The sequence below is a fragment of the Nannospalax galili genome, unplaced genomic scaffold, assembly GCF_000622305.1.
Source record: "Nannospalax galili isolate Female #2095 unplaced genomic scaffold, S.galili_v1.0 scaffold11, whole genome shotgun sequence".
Lineage (NCBI taxonomy): Eukaryota > Metazoa > Chordata > Mammalia > Rodentia > Spalacidae > Nannospalax > Nannospalax galili.
This window is the reverse complement of record NW_008330735.1, coordinates 5356389-5379817: the sequence shown is the minus strand read 5'-3', so window position 1 is coordinate 5379817 and position 23429 is coordinate 5356389. Positions and strand designations below refer to the sequence as shown.

General features: G+C 45.1%; 1 protein-coding gene across 1 annotated transcript; it reads right to left on the bottom strand.

The window, feature by feature from the left end:
* Window positions 1–11241: 11241 nt before the first annotated feature.
* Window positions 11242–22674, bottom strand: Rcn1 (reticulocalbin 1). Its single transcript, XM_008851420.3, has 6 exons — window positions 22265–22674; window positions 19150–19343; window positions 18063–18241; window positions 16637–16697; window positions 13300–13499; window positions 11242–12343 (listed from the first exon to the last, which is right to left on the bottom strand). Exons 1-6 carry the CDS (start codon window positions 22504–22506, stop codon window positions 12236–12238), a joined length of 984 nt encoding a protein of 327 aa, XP_008849642.1. The 5' UTR covers window positions 22507–22674; the 3' UTR covers window positions 11242–12235.
* Window positions 22675–23429: the final 755 nt, after the last annotated feature.

Sequence of the window (23429 nt, the reverse complement as noted above, 5' to 3'; positions counted from 1 at the left end):
CCAGTCAGACTGGTTTCTGAATTTGGGAATGTGGTGTTTTCATAAGGCTCCAAAGTCACAGCTTCAAGTCAAATACTTGAAGTATAGTTCATCCACTAAACTGAGATGTAGATTTTTTGTTTGTTTCACCATCAGGAAATTCAAAATGGAGGAGAAAATGTGAACTCGCATCAAGAGAGCCCAGAGTTTAGTTCCAAGCCCAGAACTTACTGCATGTAAACCCTGGGAAACTTAATTCAACTTCTCTGCTTTTTTTCCCCCTCCTTGTAAAATGGGGGGAAGCAAGAGCTGCCTTACAGGGTTGTTTGGAAAACTGAGTATTAGGCTTGCCACATGCCAGGTGGATGGCTTTGTTAAAGGCACCACATTTCAATTATTTAAGAGCATCGTGGCTGAGCTCACACCACAAACAAGGAGCTCATGAAATATTACTCTCCTTGTGGGAAAAGGCACCATTTCTTTGCTGTCTGCTGTCTAACAGAAAGAGGAAACTGACTGGGCATAAAGAAGCAACAGAGAAACTCTGGAAATAACATGGGAGATTTGATTCTTAGTGGTTCTTGGAGGTGTGCTGCAGAACAAGGCTCTTTTCCTCTGTTCCCTGATCCCTCTGCTATGCAGTGAGGGTTTGTGTCTTCCCAGCTTCCTATGTTGAAACTTAATCTTCAGTAGGTAGGTATCTGGAGATGGGGCCTGTGGGAGCTGATTAGGTAATGAAAGCAGATCCTTATGAATAGGATTAATGCCTGTGATGGCTAATCCTGGGTGTCAACTTGATTTGATCTGAGATTAACTGAAATGAAAGAGATCTTCTTGATTGGATCATCTAAAGCTGGAAGACACACCCTAAATGTGGGTGTTACCTTCTGACGGCAGCTGTATAAAAGACCAAGGCAGAGGAGAACACGGGGCTTTTTGCGGCTTGCCTTCTCTCTCGCTGGTGGGTTCATCTTGCTGCTGTAGACCGAAGACTAGCTGATATTTTGGAATTTGTCAGACCTCCAGCACCGGATTGGGACTACTGAGACATCCAGCCTTGTGGACAGAGCGACTATGGATTCTCAGCCTCTCTAGTGTGGTAAAGCCATTGTTGGATTACTTGGACTCTATCTTGTGAGCTAAGCTGATAAATCTGTGGTACCAGGAGTGGTTCTAGAGAAACAGAATTGAAAGGATGAATTTCTTTAATGGGCTTGTTGGTATTTGGAGCAGGCTCTCTAACTCAGTCTTCAGATAGCATGGAGAGTACTGAAAATCCATGGTGTAGACTATTTGAAACAATTATGGAGATAGACCCATTTGAATCTCCTAACTCACCTCTTGTGAGGAGCAAGCCAGTAAGCAGCGTTCCTCCATGGCCTGTGCTCCAGCTCTTGCTTCCAGGTTCCTGCCCTGAGTTCCTACCTTGGGCTCCCTGATGAACTGTGACCTGGGATATGTAAGCTGAATAAGCCCTTTCCTCCCCAAGCTGGTAGTGGTCAGAGTATTTTGTCACAGCAATGAAGAGACAAACTAGGACAATGCCCTTGTCCAATAGACCCAGGAGAGCTCCCTCCCTCACCCTCTATTACATGACCTGTCAAGGCTGTCTATGAAATAGAGGTGGACTCTCCCTAGACCCCAGTCTACTGGCATCTTGATCCTTAGACACCCCGTCTCCAGAACCATGTGAAATGAATTCAATGTTTATAAGCCATCCAATCTATGATACTTTGGTAATAGCAGCCTGAACAGACTAAGGTACTTCTCATGGTATTCGTGAGGAAGGCACCCGAGGGAGGGCAGCCAGCGAGGCCATCTGACCAAAGAAGTCTCATTTATCCAGCCTGCTCTCCCCTTGAGCGATGTTTTGTTTTGTTTTTGTTTTTTGAGACAGGGTCTTCCTGGAGCCCCAGCTGGCCTGGAACTTGCTATATAGATCAGGTTGGTCTCTGTCTCACAGAGCTCTACCTGCCTCTGCCTCCGGGCTCAGGGATCATAGGTGTGCACCAACTCTGTCATTTTACTTTTTAAAAAATATTTTATTATCTTTATGTGTACGAGTGTACTCCCTGCGTGTATGTAAGTATACCCATGTTGTGCAATGTCCATGGAGGTCAAAAGAGGGCATCAGATTCCCTGGAAGTGGAGTTACAGACTGTTGTTAGCCACCATGTGGGTGCTGGGAACTGAAACTCTGCAAGAGCAGCCAGTGCGCTTAAGCTCTGAGCCATCTCTCCAGCCCCATACTCAATCATTAAAAAAAAAAAAAAAAATGAAAAAACTTTTCTTATTTCAAAGGCAAATCATGTTCACTTTAAAACATTGATAAAATAAAAAAGAGTAAAGGAACTGTAAAACTCAAAAACATTTTTCAGTTTATCCTTTCAAAGTTTTCTAGTCAGTACGGACATAAACTATTCTCCCATAACAAGTGAGGTCACAGGATGTAGTACTTACTGTTCTGTCAGAATCTTTCTCATTGGACAGCTTTCATGTAAGTGAATGTATCAATGACACCCTGGGTGGGCAACAAGGGAGGCAGAGCACTAGGCTCTCACGGTGCTCTCTGAACCCTGGGGTTGGTTTTTGTTGCCTCGCCTACCCTTTTCCCCAGACAAACAATGCTACAGTCTTGTAGTCAAAACTTTAAACAACCCATAATTATTCCCTACAGTGAAGCCTCACTTTGGATAGTATCTTTCCAAGAAAAGGCAGTAGTAACACAATGTGATGAAATATTTAAATCACAAGTGAGTTTCTGGTGGTGGGGAGGGAGGGGCTGTAACTCAGCACTGTGCCTTTTCTTTCCCATTCTGTCTGACCTCCAAGTTTTATCTCAGGTATCACTTCATTTCCCATCAAGAAACAAAACAAAACAAAACAAAACAAAAGAGTGAGGTACACCCCCTGTTCTTACAGAGATCCCAGTCTGTTTGCAGAAATCAGGGATACTGTCATTGTTATGGTAAGTTTCTCTCTCATTTACCACCAAAATGCCTCCATGAGAAAGAAGAGATGATGTGATGGTTAGTTTTGACAAAACTTGACACAATCTAGAATCATCTGGGAAGCCAGTCTCCATGAGGGATTGTCTAGATCAGGTTGGTCTGCGAGCATGTCTGTGGGGACTGTCTTGATTGCTAATTGATGTGAGCAGACCCAGCCTGCTGTGCATGGCGCCATTCTCCGGGCATGGGATCCAGGACTGTGTCGGTATAGAGGGGGCTGAGCATTGGCAAACATGCATGCATTTCTCTCCATTCTTGACTGTGGCTGTGACCAGCAGTCTCAAATTCCTCCTGACTTGATTGCCTCACAATGATGTAACCTGGAATTGTGAGCTAAATCAAACCTTTCTAAGTTGCTTTTGGTCAGGGTATTTTAATCACAGAACAGAAATAAAACTAGGGCTGATAGAATCATACTAAAGTAGCCTGTGTTTAATGAGCACTTACAATGTCTAGGAGCTGTTGGGATATTATGTGACATGCACCCTTTATTCTCACTGTCAGACACACTCCTGTGGTCATAAGCATTATACTATTGTAGAAACTGAGGTACAGGGAACTTAAATAACTTGCCCAAAGGAATTCAGGTACTAGGTGATAAGTTTGATTAAGGTCCTAGGGCTTGGACCCACAGTCACTGAACATACTACCTTTGGGCATGAAGACAGTATCATGATAACCAGAAATAAGTACTGTTATTTCACCCTGCAGGTACTGTGGCCTAGAAACCAGCTTGCTGACATCCCCCATGGTGGGGTTCATGGTAACCAATCAGTGCACCTACCATACACCGATTGGCTTCCCTCAGATCCCAGTGGCTGCTCTGGCTGTGGAGAAAGTGGGTCACTCCAGTGTGCATTACCGACTGGCTCTGTTTCCTCCTAAGCCCACCAAGGAGCCAACTTCAGTCAATCACCGTGACCTCACTGATGGCTTTTTCTTTGGCCACCCCAAATTGGTACAGTTTGACAATCTGGCCTGTACCACAGGGTCTGCAGTCCATGTCTTTGTGAATCCAGCCAGCAGCAAGCCAGAGGGCCTTCCAGAAGACTTCAAGAGCAGCCTCCAGAAGCTGATGAATCCAGCATAGTGTGAACTGTGTAATGCTGGGAGTCGTGGCATAAAACGAAATTTACATTATTTTCTGTGAAGTTTCTTTAACATTTAATTCCTTGGCATATATTTTTTCCCTTAAAATGGCTTTTAATCCCTTAAAAATCTTTACAGTAGAGTCATCTAATTTTTTGCATCAGCCCTGACGCCAAGTGTTTTACACACTTTATCTGACGAGGAGCTCACAATTATGTCGTGAAGCAGGGATCATTCTAATTTACCTTTTTCAAGAAAATGAGGTTTGCAGAGAGAAGTCCTCTGCCTCCATGAAACCGCCAACCTCAAAATCCACTCTCAGACTCTGAATCGATACCCTCTCTACCCAAGCAGCCCTCGACCCAGGCAAACCTAGGCACATGAAGGTGGCCATAGAATTGAGCAGGCACTGCTGGCGTCTCTACACCCCATGCAGCCCTTTACTTCTTTGCCAGTATGTTACTAGCTAGGTTACCTATTTCCCAGGGTTTGGGTTCATTAATATCATTGAATGTCTTTTTTTTTTCTTTCTTTCTTTTTTTTGGCAGATGTCAGCTATGGCACTAAGAGAAAATCACCTTTCTTTTTTAAAACAACAAAATGACAAGCTTTTAATACTTCTGTGTTATATCCATAACTTGTATCAGTCACTAATGCCATGAGTTGAAGCCAACAAATAAATAGCTGAATAGAATTAATCTCTGGTGTTGAAATATGTGAACATACTTTGGTCTTATAATAAAAATGGTTGTCTGTTCTAAAAATGGTTTGTGGTCATGATCTAAACTGGTGCTTGGGAGTGCTCTATAAGGCGGATGCTATTATCACCATTTTCCAGAGGAGAAAGGTAAGACTCTACAGAGGATGATGGCAGACAGAGGAAGGGGCTCTGATCTAAGATCTGCCTCTACCTGCCAGGAAAAACTCTGGATTTAATCTCTGGGCCTGTGTCCTCATCTGGAAAACAAAGTCTCTAGTGATCTTTCCCATTTGGACTCCTGAATGCATGGTAAGTGTATGGGGGACTCAGTCTGCTGTGGAATTGTCAAATCCCTGCCACATATACTAGCTCTGGAATACCCTCGCCATGTATGATACAAGCAAAGGCCAAGTACTATTCCTTTATCATTAAGGCCTTGCAATTTTCCCTAAACATTAAGGTTTTAAAAACACTTGCCCCAATAATTCTAAAACTTGAAAAACTGCTGCCCAGTAACCTGATGCATACAGATATTGATCTGCCTGACTTGAGTACTTGACCTACTCTGGTAGGTCAGTTGGAAGCAACTCTGGTATTTGTGCATTACTTCAGTCCTAGAGGGTATTGCCCTTGCATTATCTCATCTTATTATATAACTACTCTGAGAGTTGAGTATTATTATTATTATCATTATTATTATTATTATTATTATTTTATTCTACTGTGCAACCAGGACAGGTTCAAAAGAAAGGTGACCTGCTGAGACCATAGAACTTTTGACTGGTTGAGTTAGCACTGGAGTCCATCTGGGCCTTTGGATCCATCATTGCTTTTGAAATGGGGGGCGGTGCACATGTATGTGCAGGTGTGTATGCATGTGTGTGCAGTGCATGTGGAAACCAGAGGACAACTTCAAGTGTCATCCTCAGGAATACAGTCCACTTCCTTTGAGTCAGAGCCTCTCATTGGCCTAGAGATCACTGATTAGACTACACTGCCTTGCCAGTGAGTCCCAGGGATCCACCTGGCTCGACTTCCTTGGGGCTGGGATTACAAGTGAATGCCATCACACCCAGTGTTTTAAAGTGGATTCTGGGGTCAAACTCAGATCCTTGTGCTTGTGAGGCAAGCATGTCACAGACTGAGCTGTATGCTCAGCTCTGGAGCCATTTTTCCATCCTCCCAACTCTGCATCTCATCACATCACAGAATGAGCTGTATGCCCAGCTCTGGAGCCATCTTTCCATCCTACCAATTCTGCATCCCATCATGAAGGACAGAGGTCAGAGTTCCCATGCATACCAGGCTCTACCATCAGTTCTCTACATCGTGGTAGGTGTAGAGCCTTTCTCTGAGAGGCTCTTAAATCAGAGTCAGTGAAAAAAGGTGATTTAAGAAATGGGATCTGCCCTTAGCAAGACCTGGATTTGTACCCTGGATCTGCCTCCTCTGTAGGGAAACACCATGTCTCAGGTCACCAGGACAGCCCTGGTTGTCCCAGTGTTATGGCAGACTCTCCCAATACTTATGAACCCCAGGGTGGGAGCAAAAATGGCCCCAATAGTTGCTGGGTTGTTTCTTCCTACCAATGGGCATTGTATAAGTGTATTTGTTCTTGCCGCTATCACAAAATACCTGTCTGGATCATTTATAAAGAGTTCTTCCCAATCCAGAGGCTGGAAAGTCCAAGATCAAGGTACTGGCAAGGTCTTGTTCAGAGCTGCTCTCTGCTTCCAAGATGGTGACTTGTGTGACCTTGCATCATGGAAGAGCTGATGGGCAAAAAAGGGGCCTGGCTGGTTTCCTCTGTCTTCTATAAGTCTTCTGAGTTAATAGCCTCCGAAAAAGCCCACCTGTTAATGCCATCACATTTGGTCTTAGGCTCTAGTGATGAATTTTAGGGGGCACATTCAAACCCTAGCAATGTGGGGAAACATCCCAGCTTTCATGATTATGCTCACTCAGCCCCTGTGGTATTACTACTCCAACATTATGATTACTGAACAAATAAAAGCCTGACTCTTAAATTTAGTTTTTAAGAGAGGGTCTAAACTTGGAGGACACTTCTTCCCATAGACTTCTTTTGGAACTGTCTGCTGGACTATGTCTGAAGTCTGGTCCCACCCATAATTTAATTCAAGATGATTTCTGCAGCTTCAACTGGGGAAGTACAAGCTTGGCTCTAATCTTAAGAGATCATTCTGTCTTTCCATCCCTACTTCTCGAATACCTCATTCATCCAAGGTCAATTGTCCTTTCCAATCTCTACTATTTGTAATGGAGACGGGTGAACCACCTTTTAGTGCTTTGCTATGTTAATTCTCAAGTGTAAGCGCATTGATTGTCTTTTTAGATGGAGTACCAATTGAGGTTGCCTAGGAAAGATCAAGTACCAAGGTCACAAGACACATGGTTTTGCTGGGATTAATGAAAAATCATTAGTTCACATTATGTCCATTTTTAAACCATTCCCACACACCTCCAGGGCTAATCTTCGGAACTATATGTGCAATTCTGCCTGCCTTGTAGATATCCCCATGGTGATCTGGGGTCATTTGGGCATGAATTCTGGGATCCTGTGGAGACTTGGAGCATGGCTTAGGAGGGGCAGCACTGGCTTTGAGTCAGTCCTCATCCCCTGTGGAGAAGCATGACCACAGGAAGAGTGGAGTGGATCTCTCTAAATCCCCAAGTGGTAGGGGAGATGGCCCAGAATTTGGGGAGATATTAAAACTTCCCCTTTCATTGGCAAGCATCCTAACTTGGGTAATTAGAGTCATCTCGTTTATGATCATTACTTGAAGCCTTTGCAATTCTCTGCTTTGTGAAGTGGGGGCAACAGTGCTGTGGTGACCACAGGCTCTGCTCACCAAGGTTTCAAAAGGCCTTCCCTTGTGTCTGGTAGATGGCCATAGTATTATCCAAGAGAACTGAAAGGCTATGTACTACGCGAACACCTTTAAGGCAAGAAAACGCACAATCATTACATTCATTTTATGTATGTCTCTGGCCAGTCAGATACCATTTTCTATTTTATGTGAGAAAAATTACAGCAGTAAGGTACAAGGGTAATGGTATGCATTAAGCCTAGAGTGTGCCCTGGAACTTGCCAGAATTGAGAGTGGAGATGGTTTCCTTAAAAATGGCTCCAAGTTTGGATAAATTTCATGAGCTGAAGTGCCAATGACATACTCTTTCCAGTGTGAGCCAAGGCTGAGAACATTATGACACTCGTTGGATTTTAGTGGGAAATTTTAGTACCATAAACTCGTTTTAAGACTACAGAGAGAGCCAAATCTCAATGGCATGTTCTTAGAGGTAGCTGGGTGTTAAAAAGGTGACTAAATCTAGAGACCTAAAAAGAAATGGTTGGCCACTTAGTACTTCACTGCACAAGATTTGGTAGCTGAGCTGCACACTGCTCTTGTTACCCGGCATGTCTGAGCAGATATGACTCATGTGTTTGCTAACAAAGAACCAATTACAATAATCCAAGCAGGTGAGGAAAACCTTCAGATACTGCGGATTTCCTAACTACCTTTTGTTACACTTGAATTCATTTGAAAACCTACAGTAAGAGATGACGTACAGAATATGTGCTCACATTTTGCTTGGACAGAATATGGCTCCTAGCAATTAATGCTTTCAGTCACATTAAGCATTAAATAATGCCTTGTGACATTACAGTATTCCCCATTACAGATCAATTTTATAGTGTTTGTTCATAATAAGACTTGAAATGTTACCTAGAAACAAAATATGTTTTCCTTGAAACAGTCAGAACTTATTAGAAATCTAAGGTTTTACATACACATCACCATGTTAACAGTTATGTCCCCTGGCTAAGGTTTTCTTTCTTTAAATAGTGTTACTCAGCCCCAGAAGCTCAAGTCTCTTTGAGTATCAGTCTTTGTATGTACACTGACTTGAAAGGAAAAATTTAATGCTCCAAATATACCTAGTGTCCTACTATGTACAATTTAATAGATCAACCAGGATTCCGTTTTACAGGGAAAAATAATGAGAGTGCTTTGTAAAATTATGCCGATAACTGGGTTACACAGTATTATTTTCTCATTTTGTTAAAGTCAGGATTTCCAATCCTTTAAAAAAAAGAAAAAAAAAAGGCATCAATTATTGGGCTTGATGGCACACCGCATTTGGGAGGCTGAGGTAGGCAGACCACAAATTAAATTCAAGGTTAGACTGAGCAGCAGAATGAGTCACAACTTTAAAGAAAGGAAGAAAAGGGAAGTAGGAAGAAGAGATGGAAAAGAGGGAGGGAAGGAGAAAGGGAGGAAGGAGGAAGGGATAAAGAAAGGGAGGGAAGGAAGAAGGGAGGGAAGGAGAGGGAGAGAAGGAATTAGCTATTTCTGGCTTGGAGGAGTTACATTTTCTAGTCACAAAATCATACTGAAGATAAGCAAAGAAATAGAGAAAACACGAGAATCAGAGACTTAGAACAGTATGACTTAATGCTAAACTACTGAGATTTGGGGGACATAGATTTGAGTTTCGGCCTGACGTTACCTGTGGAATCCTGGGTAAGTGGCTAGCAGCTACATATTTATACATTAATTTTTCCTGGTGAATATTCCCTTTGACTGAAGCTACCAGACTCTCATTTCCTCATCAATAATTACCAAGCACTTTATTATCCAGTAGTGCCAGGTCCTGGAAAGCTAGTGCCAGGTCCTGGAAAGCCACAGAGACAGACCCCCGTCCATAATGCAGATTACAATCCAGCTTGGCTGTGGGGGGTGGGGTGGGGTGGGTACAAACAAGATAATGTCAAATGGTGTGGTAGGTGGAATGTTCCCTCTAAAAGATATATCCACCTCCCAACCCCTAGAACCTGTGCAAGTGACCTTATTTGGGTTTGTTTTTGTTTCTTGACACAGGGTCTCCCTGTAGCCCCAGCTGGCCTGGAACTTGCTATGTAGAACAGGTTGGCCTTGATCACACAGGGATCCACCTGTCTCTACCTCCTGAGTGCTGGGATTAAAGTGGTGGGCCACTGTGTCCAACAAGTGGCTTTACATGGGAGAAGGATCTCTGCAGGTATATTGAAAATCTCAAGATGAGCTTATCCTGACTACACCGAAGGGCCGCAGGTCCAAAGAGAAGTGTCCTTATAAAAGACATATCAAGCAAGACACCTGGAGAGTGGAAGTTCATGTGAAGACAGAGGCAGACACAGAGCGAAAGAACCCCAGTCACCAGAAGCTAATGAGAAGAAATGAGTCTACCCCAGGGCCTTTGGGGGAAGCACAGCTCTACTGACTTTTTTTGGTGTGCTGGTGTGCAAGTGCACTTGTGTGTGTGTGTGTAGAGGCCACAGGGCAACCTTAACTGTCATTCCTTAGATAATGTCCACTTTGGTTTTTTAAAATTTTATTATGAGTGTATTGCCTGCATGTATGTAAGTGCACTTGTATCATACGATGTCCACAGAGGTCAGAAGAGGGCATCAGATCCCCTGGAACTGGAGTTATGAAAGGTTGCCATCTGCCATGTAGGTGATGGGAATCAAACCCAGGTCCTTTGCAAGAGCAGCCAATGCTCTTAGCCACTGAGCCATCTCTCCAGTCCCCACCTTGTTTTGAGACAGATTCTCTTACTTGCCTAGAACTCACCAAGTAGGCTCAGCTGCCTGGCCAGAGAGCCCCAAGGATCTGCCTCCCTAACACTGGGATTAAAACCATGTTTCACAGCTGAAATACACTTTTTATGTGGTTTCTGGGATTATTTTGTTCGCATAGCAAGCACTTTACCAAATAAGTGATCCCCCCAAACCCCCACCAGTTCCCTACTGAGACTTTCATGTCCAACTCTGGCCTCCACAACTGTGAGCTAAGTTTCTGTCACTGCGAACCACCCATATTGTGGTAATCTGGACATTGGCTTAGGGGGCAAATATTAATCATACCAAGAAATAAAAAAGACAGGACATGTTAAGGACCTAACTGGAGACTCCCTTAACTAGTGGGGTCTGGAAGGCCTCACTGAGGAGGTACCATGTGTGCTACCTGAGAAATTGGGAGGTGGGAGGTATGTACCTATTTCTGAGGGGGCATCAGGTACAAAGGGCCTGATCTGGGAATGACCTGTGTGTGTCTGTGGACCAGAAAGTCAGCAGGGCTGGAATACGGAGGGAAAGGGAGAGGAGTAAGGGAATGGTGTACAGGAGACAGGAGGGAGGCAGGGACCAGATCCTATTAGGTGGTAGAACCCTACATTTTCTCATTAAAACCTAACTTGGAAAGATTATACAGCAAAAATGACTTCAGGTGCCCTAACTGCAGAGAAAGGGCGTTAAGTACAGAGTGATGAAATTGGCAAATACCAGTATATTCTGAACATGCTAGTAATTGGGACCATTCCAATCTGATTCATGGACTCCCGTTACTGTTAATTCCAGAGGAATAATGAAGCCACACTGTGAAGTCAAACACCGTAAGACACATTGGAAAAACCTCAAGGGTATCTTTTATTTCATTTGCTTCCTACTTACAAGGTGGAATTTCAGCCTGTAACTGTTGCTCCTGCTAGTTCAGCCGATGGCTTGGAACACCACCTGTCCTGACTCCATGGTGTAAGCCACGCTAGGGGCAGGCCCAACGGTCCAGGACTCAGCAGACAGGGAATCGAAGTTTGGATTCCCTTGAATCCCCAGTCTGGCTCCCGTGCAGGATCACAGAAGAGAGGCCTGTATTTCTATTCACTATTTCAAAAGTCAGACAAAAAATTCCTCAAGTATATTTCAGGTCCTACAGTTTTTCAAATACCTGATGTTTGTCTCTTCTCTGCCTCTAAAACTGCTTTCTGGTTCACATTATCTTTCTTGATTGTTTCTTATTACAAAAACAAAAAACCAAGATGTGGGTTTATTGTGCACATTAGCAGGTCCATACATAAAAATGCACAGTTTATATACCACGTACAGTAACAGCTCAAAGTATAAAGAAAGAATTGGAAATCTTATGCTTGCTCCAAAATAAGCCTATCTAAAACCACGCCATATTCACTTCATCAGAATTTTCCTTCTCCAACTGTTTAACAGTGGCAACTATTCAAAAAAAACCTGACAGCGCAAATACACAGCAGTTACTCTGTACAATGTCCCCCAACCCACCAAACTTGAGGAACAGAACTCTTTCAAGTTTTCTTTCCCATTCCTTTAAACTTAGTGGGGAAACCCCTAGAAAACTGAGTCAGTTTATAGCAATGTGTCCCCAGAGAGAGAATTGCAATTTGCCAAGATTTTAATGTGCTTCAAGAGAAATCTTACTGAAAAAAATAGCAGTGGCCATTTTCCAGTAAATACAGAGTGAAAAATATTTCTTTTACCCCAATCTGAGGTATAATCTTGTTTTGGGGGAACACAACTGCTATAAACTTGATTACTGCAGCAACCACCCAAGACAGACAGTCACCACATTAGGCTAAGTGTATATCAAAGCTCATCGTGATTTTTTGTAAGATCTTCCCCGTAATTGGTAGCTTGACTTCCAACAAACATGTTCCAGTTGTCCAATATTTCCTCCTTAGTTAGTTTTTCATCCTGAGGAGAGAGCAGAGCTGTCAGGAAAGCCCCAGAAATGCTAAGTCTACTGGTCAGCATGCTGCCCAAATTATTTTGTTGATTTGCAGCATTTTATAACTTCACCTACGAACTCAGAAGTCTCTGGGTTCTTCCTTCATTTACAGTGACTGTGGTGTAGAAAATAGCCTCACTATTTATAAAAGCTGTGCTAAAGTGCCTCGGGTAGGTCCCCAGGAATCCAGAAGATAGGCTCCACTTACGTTACAGGCAGGCCTAGAGGAATTCCACTTCCCTTCTTGGCCTTACTATACAACACTGTAGGTCTGCAAAGCCCAGTGTTTGGGGCAATTAACAAAATGGGATGAGGCAGGATTTTGCCTTAATCTTATTTATTTACTTATTTGGATGTTGAACAATTATTATTATTGCAGTCCTGGGTCTCCAGGACTGAACCCAGAGCCTTACACACTCTAGCCAAGTTCTCTACCACTGAGCTACACTCTCAGCCCCTATTCATTTGGATACTTATCAGTAGATATGGAAGCCCTGGTAATCATCAGAGCCAGAAGAGAGAACTTCTCTGAGGCTGTCGAGGCTCCAATGGAATAGACTTTCTGTGCCTGACTTTCAAAGAAGTTTGTTAAGTATTTAATAACTGAATGAAGGAAGGGAGGAATATGCTTGTCTTAGAACATACTGAGTTAATAACTTAAATCCACATTCTGTCTGTATCCAAATTGCAAGCTTTTCAATCATAAAAGGTTTGACCTAATAAAGTCAGTCTCTGGTCTGAGGCCAACTACACAGAAAAGACCTAAGCTGCTCACTGTGGCTATGGTACTGGCTCAATTTACAAGTCTCTAGTGTAGGGCAAGAGAAGTTAACAGGGTCAATGTTATCGCCAAAGAAGCAAACAAAACCAATCTTGAGCAAACTGTTTTCTTATAGACATTGGCTCTGAACTTGGAAGTTACCTTGTTTTTGTCTGACTCGTATACCAAGTGCCGGGCCTCGGCCTGCGCATGGTCATAATCCTGAGGGAGGATCCAGTGGCGAATCTCATCCTGGTCTAGCTTCCCATCTTTGTTCAGATCCCGGAAATCATTGAACTGCTCCCGTTCTGACAAAACCCAATCTGGCTCAGGGCCATTGTCCTCGTGGGAAAACATATCGGCTAGAAGGGAAGGTTATCCTTGATTATAGAAGACAAGTGGGAAGATAGAAGCCCAAAACCTTGACCCCTGAGTTTTAGAAGGATGACCTGAGTCACACTGGTGCACAGAGCTGTGGGCTGACCACTGACTATCCACTACAGAGACCACATGGTGGGACAGGAAAGCCTGAGACAAGAAGCCAGATGAAACTTGGGATTGCTTCTTAGTTCAGAGACTGAGCCTGAAGTTTATACAGAGACAATAATGAGTAAATCATAGTGCTATTGTGAAGACCAAATGGGCTATTTATAAGACTTAGAAGATGAAAACAAATGATAATCAACACCAAGCACTTCCAATAGCCCAGATATATTAGTGTTGGATATACACTAATTTCTAGTCTCAATTCCTTAACCACCCTATGAAGGAGAGCTGTTGTTCTTCCCGTTTTACAGATGACAACACTGAGACATACCCTGCAACCCACTACTAGTCTGAGCCTGAGGTTACATAGGAACATGGGTCCTCTTCCCCTCTCTTTATTTTAAAGCTTGTCTCATTTCCAAAGAGCTTTCACAGATCATTTTATGTCACCCTTTCAACAATTACTATAAATCATTATCTCCATTTTACAAAACGGCAGGGAAAGGAGAAGGGAACTGGTTTTGTGTTTTGAGACAAGGTCTCACTATGTAGCCCTGGTTGGCCTAGAACTCACTTATAGAGACGAGGCTGGCCTCAAACACAGAGATTTACCTGCCTCTGCCTCCTAAGTGCTGGGATTAAAGGAGTGTGCCACCCTCACCCTCACATAGTTTATCACTGGTCTTTGTAGGCTCATGGGCTGTTTCTCTTTGACAGAAGCAGTTTAGAAACCTTAGGTAGAAAAAAAAGTGTTTCAATTTGTAATAAAGTTTCAGTGTAGAAAGAAGCTTTTGGTAGTAAAGTCTCAACCTAAGAAAAAAACCGAAGTTTCCATACAGAAAAAAAGACTCTTTGTAATAAAAGTTTCAATACAGAGGAAAGAGCCAGGTCTTGGAAGGAACAGGTTAGTGGAGAAAAGGAAAAGAGATGAAAGACGACTGTCTACACGATAAACTCACCCCTGATATTTAGCTTTTCCCCCTTTTCTTGTGTGCCTGTTCATGTGTGAATGTGCATGTGAAAGTGCATTCCCCATGTATATAGAAGCCAAATTTATGTTAGGTGTCTTCCTCACTTCTCCATCTTAGCTTTTGAGTCAGGGTCTCTTACTGAACCTAGAGCTCACTGATGGGCTAGACTGACTGGTCAGTGAGCCTCAGGGATCCTCCTGTCTCTGCCTCCCCAGTGCTAGGTTACAGATATGTGCCACCTCTACCCCCCATCTTTTTATGTGGATACTGGAGATCTGAACTCAGATCCTCATGTTTGCACAGCAAGCACTGTAACAACTGATCCAATGCTCCAACCCCTGCATACAATTTTTAAGAAAGGGCTATGACATATATTAGCTAATTTGAGCTTCATTCAATTCAGTAAGAATGGGTCTTGGTGTCCTCAGGCTGCAGATGAGGAAACTGAAGAAGCATGGAGAGATTGTGGGACTCTTTCAGGGTCACACAGCCAGGAAGTGGAAAAGCCAGGGCTCCTAACTCCAGAGCCCTTCCCAATGCACCACACTAGTGACTTGGTACTTGGTCTGCCCAAATCTAGGGAGGTCCAGAAATGAAGTCACTTGCCTAATAAGTCCACATATTAAGGTCTTTCACATTATAAGCCATTGAAAATTTGATTTTTCAAGCACAATACCACTTCCTCTCTCCCTCTCTGTTGTGTATACAATGGAATGTTTCTTTTAAAGTCCAAGCCACTCAGAGTTTTTCCCGACTCACATCATCTTAATGCAGAGCTCAGGAGGACCCAAAAAGAACATATATTGCTCATCAAAAGCGCTGCATTGTTGGTTTTTATCAGGCAGCCTTTTCTGTCTATGTCATTCAATTGCTGCTGTCTCAGTGGCACATCTGTGCTCTGAATGCTCCCCTCCCATAAGTGCTGGAGAAGAGGAAGGCTCTGCTGCTTACACTGAAGAGGCGACCGGAACATCGGTATTGTACAAAGGTAGTATCACCAAGATCACTTTAATTACCATGGCAAGAGCTACTTGACTGTTACCAATGAAAGACAGAGGAGTATTCATTTCTAGAACCAAATATAATTTTTAATGATTAGCAGAAACTCTATTCATCATTATCAAAAGTACTTGTCCTTGGATATGGGGAGACAAAATTATACAACCACAAGACAGAGAATGAGGCAACCTGGGCTCCAATTTTACCTTTAATGGTAAGTGACTTCCTCTGTTAAATACATACACAAAATTTTTCTCATCTATTTCAATAAGTCAATACCTAAATTGAATATTTCCAGTTTTTACTCAATTGAGATGGGAAAAGGGGAGCTATTATGGGATGGCAGCCTGAAGTTGGAGCCTTGTGCCACAGCGGATGATGGGAAGAGTAAATGGAAATTTCCTTTTTGCTGGCTCCCGAGTCTGGTACTGGGGGGCTACTGGCTAGCAGGAAAGGCTTTAATCCCAGTGCGGACCTAAGTTTCAGTCAGGCATTCCTTAATGGTTTCTTAGTAAGAAAATGCTAGACATGGTAACCCCGAAGAAAGGATGCAACACCAAAGGCACCTATGGCTCTAAAAGGGGTAACTGTGCACACTGTAGAAGGATTTACCTCCCTGACAAGGATGACTTTCTACAGAGAGCTCAGACAATAAGCAATTCCATCAATCACAGTCTCGCCCACTCAGGGCTTCTAAACTGGGCTGACAAGAGATCTAATTTTAGAGTCTTCTCACCCATCTACTTTAGTCTCCCTGTGAATCTACAGGCTCTCTAATTCCATTTCCAAGGCAGTGTGGCAAAGAGCACCCCTGAGTACTGTGGGGCTGCTTCTGGCTGGCTTCCTTTTGCTTCCTCTCTCTGCCCTCCCTAAACAAAGCTTAATTACTTACTTTGTACCACTTGAGCCAATGTGACAAATCAGGCCAGAGGGCCCTCCACACTGGAAAGTCCTAGCCATGAAGCCATCGGATTGTGGGTGGGTGTGAGTGGAGAGCAACATCACCCTGTGCAGACAGCTGGGCGGCTGTAGCCAACACTCACCAATGTACTCGTCCTGGTCCACAAACCCGTCCCCATTCTTGTCAATGTCCTCCAGTGTTTCCTAGGAAAAGGGGGAAACAGACGCAAGATGACCATGTGCTCTAAGGAAATTTGTCCGTTTTTGTCCAGCTTTTACGGCTAAATGCTTGCTGAGTGCTGCCTCATTCTCTAGCTCCCTGGGCACCCCATTATAATAAACAGGCGACAGTTGCTACCTCCATCTCCCCACAATTCTGAGAGAACCTTCTCTTCAAAGGAAAAGGTGTTTGGAAACCCAGTCATGTTCTAATGCTATCAGGAAGCCCTGCCAGACCAACCAATGTCCGCTACCAAACGACACCCCTGGGAGGCTGTGAGAACCCCTAGATTAGATGGATCACACAAAAAAATTCCATAGCTAGGAACACAGAGCCTGCAACAGAGAAACCTAAAACTGGAGAGAACGAAACATTTAAAGGTGTTTCTGGCTTGTAAATTTTTCTACTCTAATTCGTATACTTGACTCTTGGTTTGTTTTTTGTTCCCCACCCAGTATCAATAACTAAGTGAATTTGCCGTCCATTGATCTAGCAACTCAAGGACATCCCATGTCAAAAAAAAAAAGCTCGAGTAAAGGGTATCAATCTTGAGGACATACAATCTCCCTATGGCAATTCCACCTTCATTGTCTTCTGAAAAATTAACTATGACTAAGAAGATGTTGGGTAATAAAGAAAAATGATTCTTGGGCCACTGCCCAGTCCTTGGGGTCATGGTGGACATGTGGCAGAAGTGTAGGGCAAGTGTGGCCCTCCCTCCCCCACTGACTGGACTTTTCACATACTCAGAGCTGCTTACAAACAATAGCTTTAGCCACCTGTTTCCCAGCAGTTGGAACTGACTTAGGACATCTGCCCAGGAAACAGGTGATGGCATTTATTTAAATGTCATGAAAACTGAAGACATGCGGGACCCAACAGGACACTATGGAAAGCAATGACACTCAGAGGCCTCACAAGCACTACCCCCTTTACAAGCCTGGCATCTGGGCCATTTGCCCTTTAAAGATGATTGCTAGAAGCAGCAGCCTTTCCAGCTACAATTTCCATCATGTTCTCTATTCCCTCCAAGCTGAAAACAAGCAACAAGGAGGTGCAGAGACCAGCTAGCTGCTCACTAGGCCATCCGCTCTTTTGGAGCACAGGTCTAAACCGTGTCTTCCAGCCTCTGCATATCTAGGAGGAGCCATCGAAACATAAACATGGACAGGGACACGTCTTTTTCTTTTCTTTCCCTGGTCTGCCACCTGGCTGTTACAGCTATGCCAAATATTCAACTGCAGAGTCCTCCAATTCCCTTCAGGTTGTCCCTCTTTGGAAGAAGGGACAAGGTATGGGACAGTGTTCTCCCTGGTCTTTTCCCGGTCCTAGCTCTTCATCGTTCTCACCAAAACCACAATCTCCTTCATATGTTCAAACTCCTCTGGGTGCAGAAAGGCAGTGAATTCCTCCCGAGTGGCTGTCAGGTCTCCATCTATGTCTGCAGCCTTGAACCTTCTCTCATCACGTGGCAGCATCTTCTTAAAGGTGTGATGATCAGAACTATCTTGGAACTCTGCGGGGTTTCCTGTAGGGCACATACAGATGTATTCAAATGGTGCTGAGGAGGACACTTCGTTCCAGATCAGTCATTCTTCATATACTACACAAAAGATCCTGAATCCCCAAGTTCTTTAAAGTATTTCTATTTGAAATGCCTCTAGGATCTCTTCCTCTGTGTCATTCCATAATCCCAGCCTTAATGCCCCACTAAGGACAGCAGAGCAAGCGCTGAAGAGCCCACACAATATCATAGTTCTGTTTGCAGAATTGTGCTTTTACTCATATCACTTTTGAATCTAGAATGTACATGGACTCCCTGTGTGTCTCAAGGAAGCTTGTCTAAATACCTTTGCTGGCTTTTAAGTTCTCCCTAAACCTGGCTTTGAGTCTTCAGTTCCTCCTAGGCCTGTCCCCTTACTGTTTACCAGACATCCAGGTCTGGGCCATATTCCTCCTTCCTATAATCTACTTTCTCCTATGTCAAAGCCCTGACCATCATATATGCATTTCTGTACCTCTCTGTCCCTTCAACTCAGTTAGCGTCCCTATAGTCTCTCTAACTCTCCAAATTTAAATCTATCCTTCAAGGCCCAAGTTCCAATCCACCCTCCCCACAGAAGTCTTTCCTGACACCTCCAGTGCACTCAATCCTTACTACCCAAACTTCAGTAGCAATTTGCACCACAAGCACACCTCCTTCCTGCTCTCTTCTCTGTGTGCACGAAAGTTCAAACAGAGCAATGACCTGAGATACCTTTTCTCATGTCAGTCAAAGAAAACTATTCGGTACATTCTTAGTAGGCAGAGGAGGATGTTACACAAAATGTTCTACTTTGAAGGTTGTGGCATAGGACTGAAAGGGATAGCTGTGGCAACAGGAGAGTCTCTTGCAGGTAGCTTGTTAACCCAGGTCCCTGCTGAGGCCCTTCTCACCTAGGTAGTAGCCATAGGTGGCCTGCTTGTATTCTTCCCAGGAAATCTTGTCGTCTTTGTCTCTATCGTAATCCTTCCAGACTTTGGCGACATTATCATAGATGTATCTTTTCTGTACCCTTTTGATCCAAACTTTCAGCTCCTCAGTGCTGACAAAGCCATCTCCATCATTGTCAATTCGATCAACAATCTTTCTGTAGTTAAAGAAATAATAAAAATAAAATAGTAAATCCCACAAGGCCATATAATGAAGACTTGTGTGATCTCAGTCCAGCAAAATATCAAGCACTTGCAGGATCTTATATGAATTACAATTACTAAAACAGAAGCAGCCAATCAGTGACCTGATGGTCCTGGGAAGGGTCTTGAGGTTTGTCTTTTCCAAAGATGACATGTGTTTCCCTTCCCACGACCAATGGCAGAAACGTGTAAGGAATAAAGGGGGTGGGGACAAGGGGTGATTTTCCTGTCTCAAGACAACAGTATAGGGAGGTAGGTCAAGTGTGGAAGAAAATGTCCAACACTCAGCAAGCAAAAGAAATGAGTAAAGCCTTCAGTAGGGTCGTATGGCAAATGGAGACTGCTGCCATCTGCCATCAAGGCTGCCCAACTGGAACAAGAGGAGACAGAAATCGGGGTGCACAAGTGAAATTATTTTTTTGAGACAGGGTCTCCTATAGCCTCCACTAGCCCGGAACTCACCACGTAGACCAGGGTGACTTCAGTCTCACAGAGCTACGCCTGCCTCTGCCTCCTGAGTGCTAGGATTAAAGGGGTGCACCACCATGCCTAGCTGTGAAATCACTTTTAACTTTACATGTTGGCAAGTGATTTACATTTTCTAAGATTATATTGGGCAACTGAGCCTGTATGCAGCCTATGGCTTCACTTTGCAACTCTTTGGCCCAGGTGTCTCCAGGGACTCTTAGCAATGTCCTCCCTCTGCAGCCCAGACTTAGGGGGGACTATTGGTACAGAGGACAGAGAGACAACTTATTACATTCAGCCTGTGATTTCCAAAAGACCCAGTCTACTTCTAGCCTAGATTACGTTAGAGAAGAGACTCAGGCCAGAAACCCAGATGTTATCTTTGGTTCCCTCCTCTCCAACACTGAGTCAAGAGCAAGTGCTGCCACATCTGTCTGGATCCTTCCTGTCCTAACACCCAGCAAGGTCATGCATCATTTTCCTACTGCCCAGCCTCCTAGTCTGCTTCAGGTATGTTGGCTACCCTTTTGCCAAGGTTTGGGGATTAGGTCATCTAAACCACCACCACACACAGATAACACCTCATCTCATCCCCCTGTGCCCTTCACTTCCTCTTCTCTCCCACCTCTCTCTTCTCTTCACCTTCTCTCTTTCCTCTTCTCTGCCACTTGAGGCCCCCAGCATCCCTCCTGCCCCACAAAAGAGGCGAAACCTTTCTAAACAAGCTGTTCTACTTCAGGAACACCTTCCTCTTCTTATCTACCAGGCAACTTTTGGATCATCCTCACAAGTTCTGATGAGTTACCACCTGCAAGCCCCACAGCACCTCTCTCCAACCTGAAGCCTTAGCGGTGCCTTCTTGTGCACACTGGCTGTGGTTTTAACATGTTGCCATCACAGCAATCATGCCTGTTCGTGTCTGCCTGTCCTCAACATTGGATTACCAGCACCTTGAGGCCTAGAGCATGTGGCTTCATCTTTGTACCTGTCAGGTGTCAAACAGGATACTCACTATACAGGAGTGACTGTAATACTTGCTGCATGCATAAATGAATGAAGTCAAGGTCTTCTTACAAAGACTAAATCCTAAGCAACTCTATTAGTATTTGTATTTGCCATTAAGCTGACCATCCTGATAAAGGAATTAAACAAAGTCAGAGGACAAAATTACCAGTCCCCAGCCCTCTCCCCCTTACTCTTTTCCAGTCACAATGCAAAATGGCTACAATCAGGGCTCTAGAATAAATCAGTCTCCAAGGCCTCAAAGCTGTACAATAGAGTGAATTTATCAATGGCCCCTATTGTTAAGTCTCCAACAAGAAGAGAAGGTACTTCACTGCCAAATAAAAGACGCATGTTTGGAGGTGACTTTGAAATCCAAAGACCTTATCACAGCGGGCAGATGGTGCACCTACACAATAGGGAATCATTTACCTAATCCCCTGAACATTCTGGCCTTTGGTAGTCCCTGGAGCACAGAGGTGGCTGTGTTCTTTTTCACCGTAGCAGGACATGAAGATCCTCCGCCCCCAGAAACCAAGTTCTGGAAGCCCTGGCCAGCAACAGGCAGAATTGCTGTGTCCTTTCCCAACCCAGCCTCCACCTGGACTATGCTGGCTACTTGGTCCCTCTAGAAGGATTTCCAGGTAACTAACTATACAAGGGCCAAGTGTCTCCTGGGGATCAGGGGAGGGATTATCAAGACGTACCCGTTTCGTTCCTAGGTTTGTTTTCTGATTCCGAGTTAAGCTCACCACCATGGCCACCCTGAAGCTTTTTGCCCCTGACAACCAGTTCCCAAACTGGGTGCCTCACCAAATCATGCTGGAAGCAGAGCTCAGGGGATTGGTTTCTATCTCTGTGCCCGTCCCCCAAGTCTCAGCCCGACTTTCCCCTACACAACTAGATTTCTAATTCTCTCCATTAGACATAGACTAATCTGGGACGACTAGTCAGTCATAAGACAAGAACATCCAGCCCTGACCAAAAGACCAAAGAACGAGCCTGTTTCGCCTGCTCCGCATTTCTGTTCGCTCTTGATATCCCATTGCAAGAGTCTCAGGCGCCTCTGGAGGTCTAAGACAGAAACTGCGGGGAAGCCCCCGGGAATGAAGGCCACTATGGACAAACTCCTGTAGGCTCTCTCCCTTCCCTTCTGATGCAACCAAGGGGAGCGGGCAGGCCCTCTCGGCCCAGCTCCCGCGGTCGCTGCCACGTTCTCGCCTCCCCGCGGGAAGTCACCCCGGCCGGGGCGTGGCGGCGATCTCCACGCGGGGTCCGGGCGTTCGCAAGCAACTTTGCGGGATCGGGTCCCGGCGCGATTTCGCTTTCACTTTGCGTTCGCGATCCCGCGTGCCTCCCGCTGTGGGTACGGCGGGCACCTGCGCGGCCCGGGCCGCGGCCTCACCCCAGCCTCTCCTTGCTCTCGTCCGGGGTGAGCTGATCGAAGGTCTTGGAGTCCTCCTTGCCCAGGAAGGCCTCGTGGTCGTACTGGAAGCTCTGGTTGTCCTCGGGCGGCCGCTCGCCCAGTTCCGAGTCGGGCCGCACCACGCGCTCCTTACGCACGGTGGGCTTGGCCCGCAGCGCCAGCACCAGCGCCAGCAGCAGCCCCAGGGCGAGCCCCAGGCGGCCGCGGCCACCGTGCGCCATGGTCCGGAGCAGAGGGAGGCACCGAGCGGCCGGGCGATGGGGGCTCGCGGCGCCGCTGTCCCCTCCCCGCCGAGGGGGGCGCGCCTGGCTCGGGGAGGCTCCGGCCGCCCTACTCACCCGCCCATTGGCCACGGCCGCGCCGCTGGGGGAGGCCGGGGCAGCCGAGCCACGTCGCCAGCCCGGGGCGGTGGGCGCCCTGCTCGGGTTTCGCCTCCGCCCCGCCCCGAGATCTGATCTCGAGGGGCGGGCCCAGACGAGCGGGGCCGGGGACTGGAGGGCTCGCTGCTACACTGGGAAGAAGTTCTTGGCAAAAAGCAACACATGTTCAGGGCAAAATCTCCTCCTGCCTCTCCTCAACTTGAGAGCCCCAGACTTGTCCTGAGATGTGCACTTAAACCCAATCCAACCCGTTTACACAATTTGGAGTGTGGTTACACGCGTGCCAGCATCTGGAAGAAGGCCAGGATGGGCGCGGTCCCCTAGGTTAGGCAGGTCCTTCATCCCAGCACCCAGAAGATAACTCCAGCCGGGGAAACCCCTGAAAAGAGAAAACAAAACAAAATAAAACAAAAAAACAGCGCATTTCAGCTTTCAGGGGAAGAGAGACGGAAAGGCCTACCCAAAGAAACCGTTCAGATCTTTATGTAAATTCATATTACAAACCCACCACGTGAGTCAAATACTATCAGTATATTAAATCCAAAATAATACCAATCAGAGGCTCTGTACTACTTAACTTTCTACTATGATGAACTGTTCTCACTGTGGCCTGTCTCATTAGTAGTAGCCACTGGGCCCATGACATGGAACCACTCCAATCTGAGTAGTTGAATTTAAGTGTAAAAATAGCCCAGTGGCCATGATATTGGACAGTGTATGTGTCTGGATCTATCATTCTTTTCTGTCACCAACTCTTGAAACTC

Coding starts and splice junctions, on each gene's coding strand:
- Rcn1 (XM_008851420.3), bottom strand. CDS start 22,506: ATGGCGCACGGTGGCCGCGGCCGCCTGGGGCTCGCCCTGGGGCTGCTG. Junction 19,344..22,264: donor GAGAGCAAGGAGAGGCTGGG/GTGAGGCCGCGG, acceptor CTTTAACTACAG/AAAGATTGTTGATCGAATTG. Junction 16,698..18,062: donor TGAAGGAGATTGTGGTTTTG/GTGAGAACGATG, acceptor CCCTTTTCCTAG/GAAACACTGGAGGACATTGA.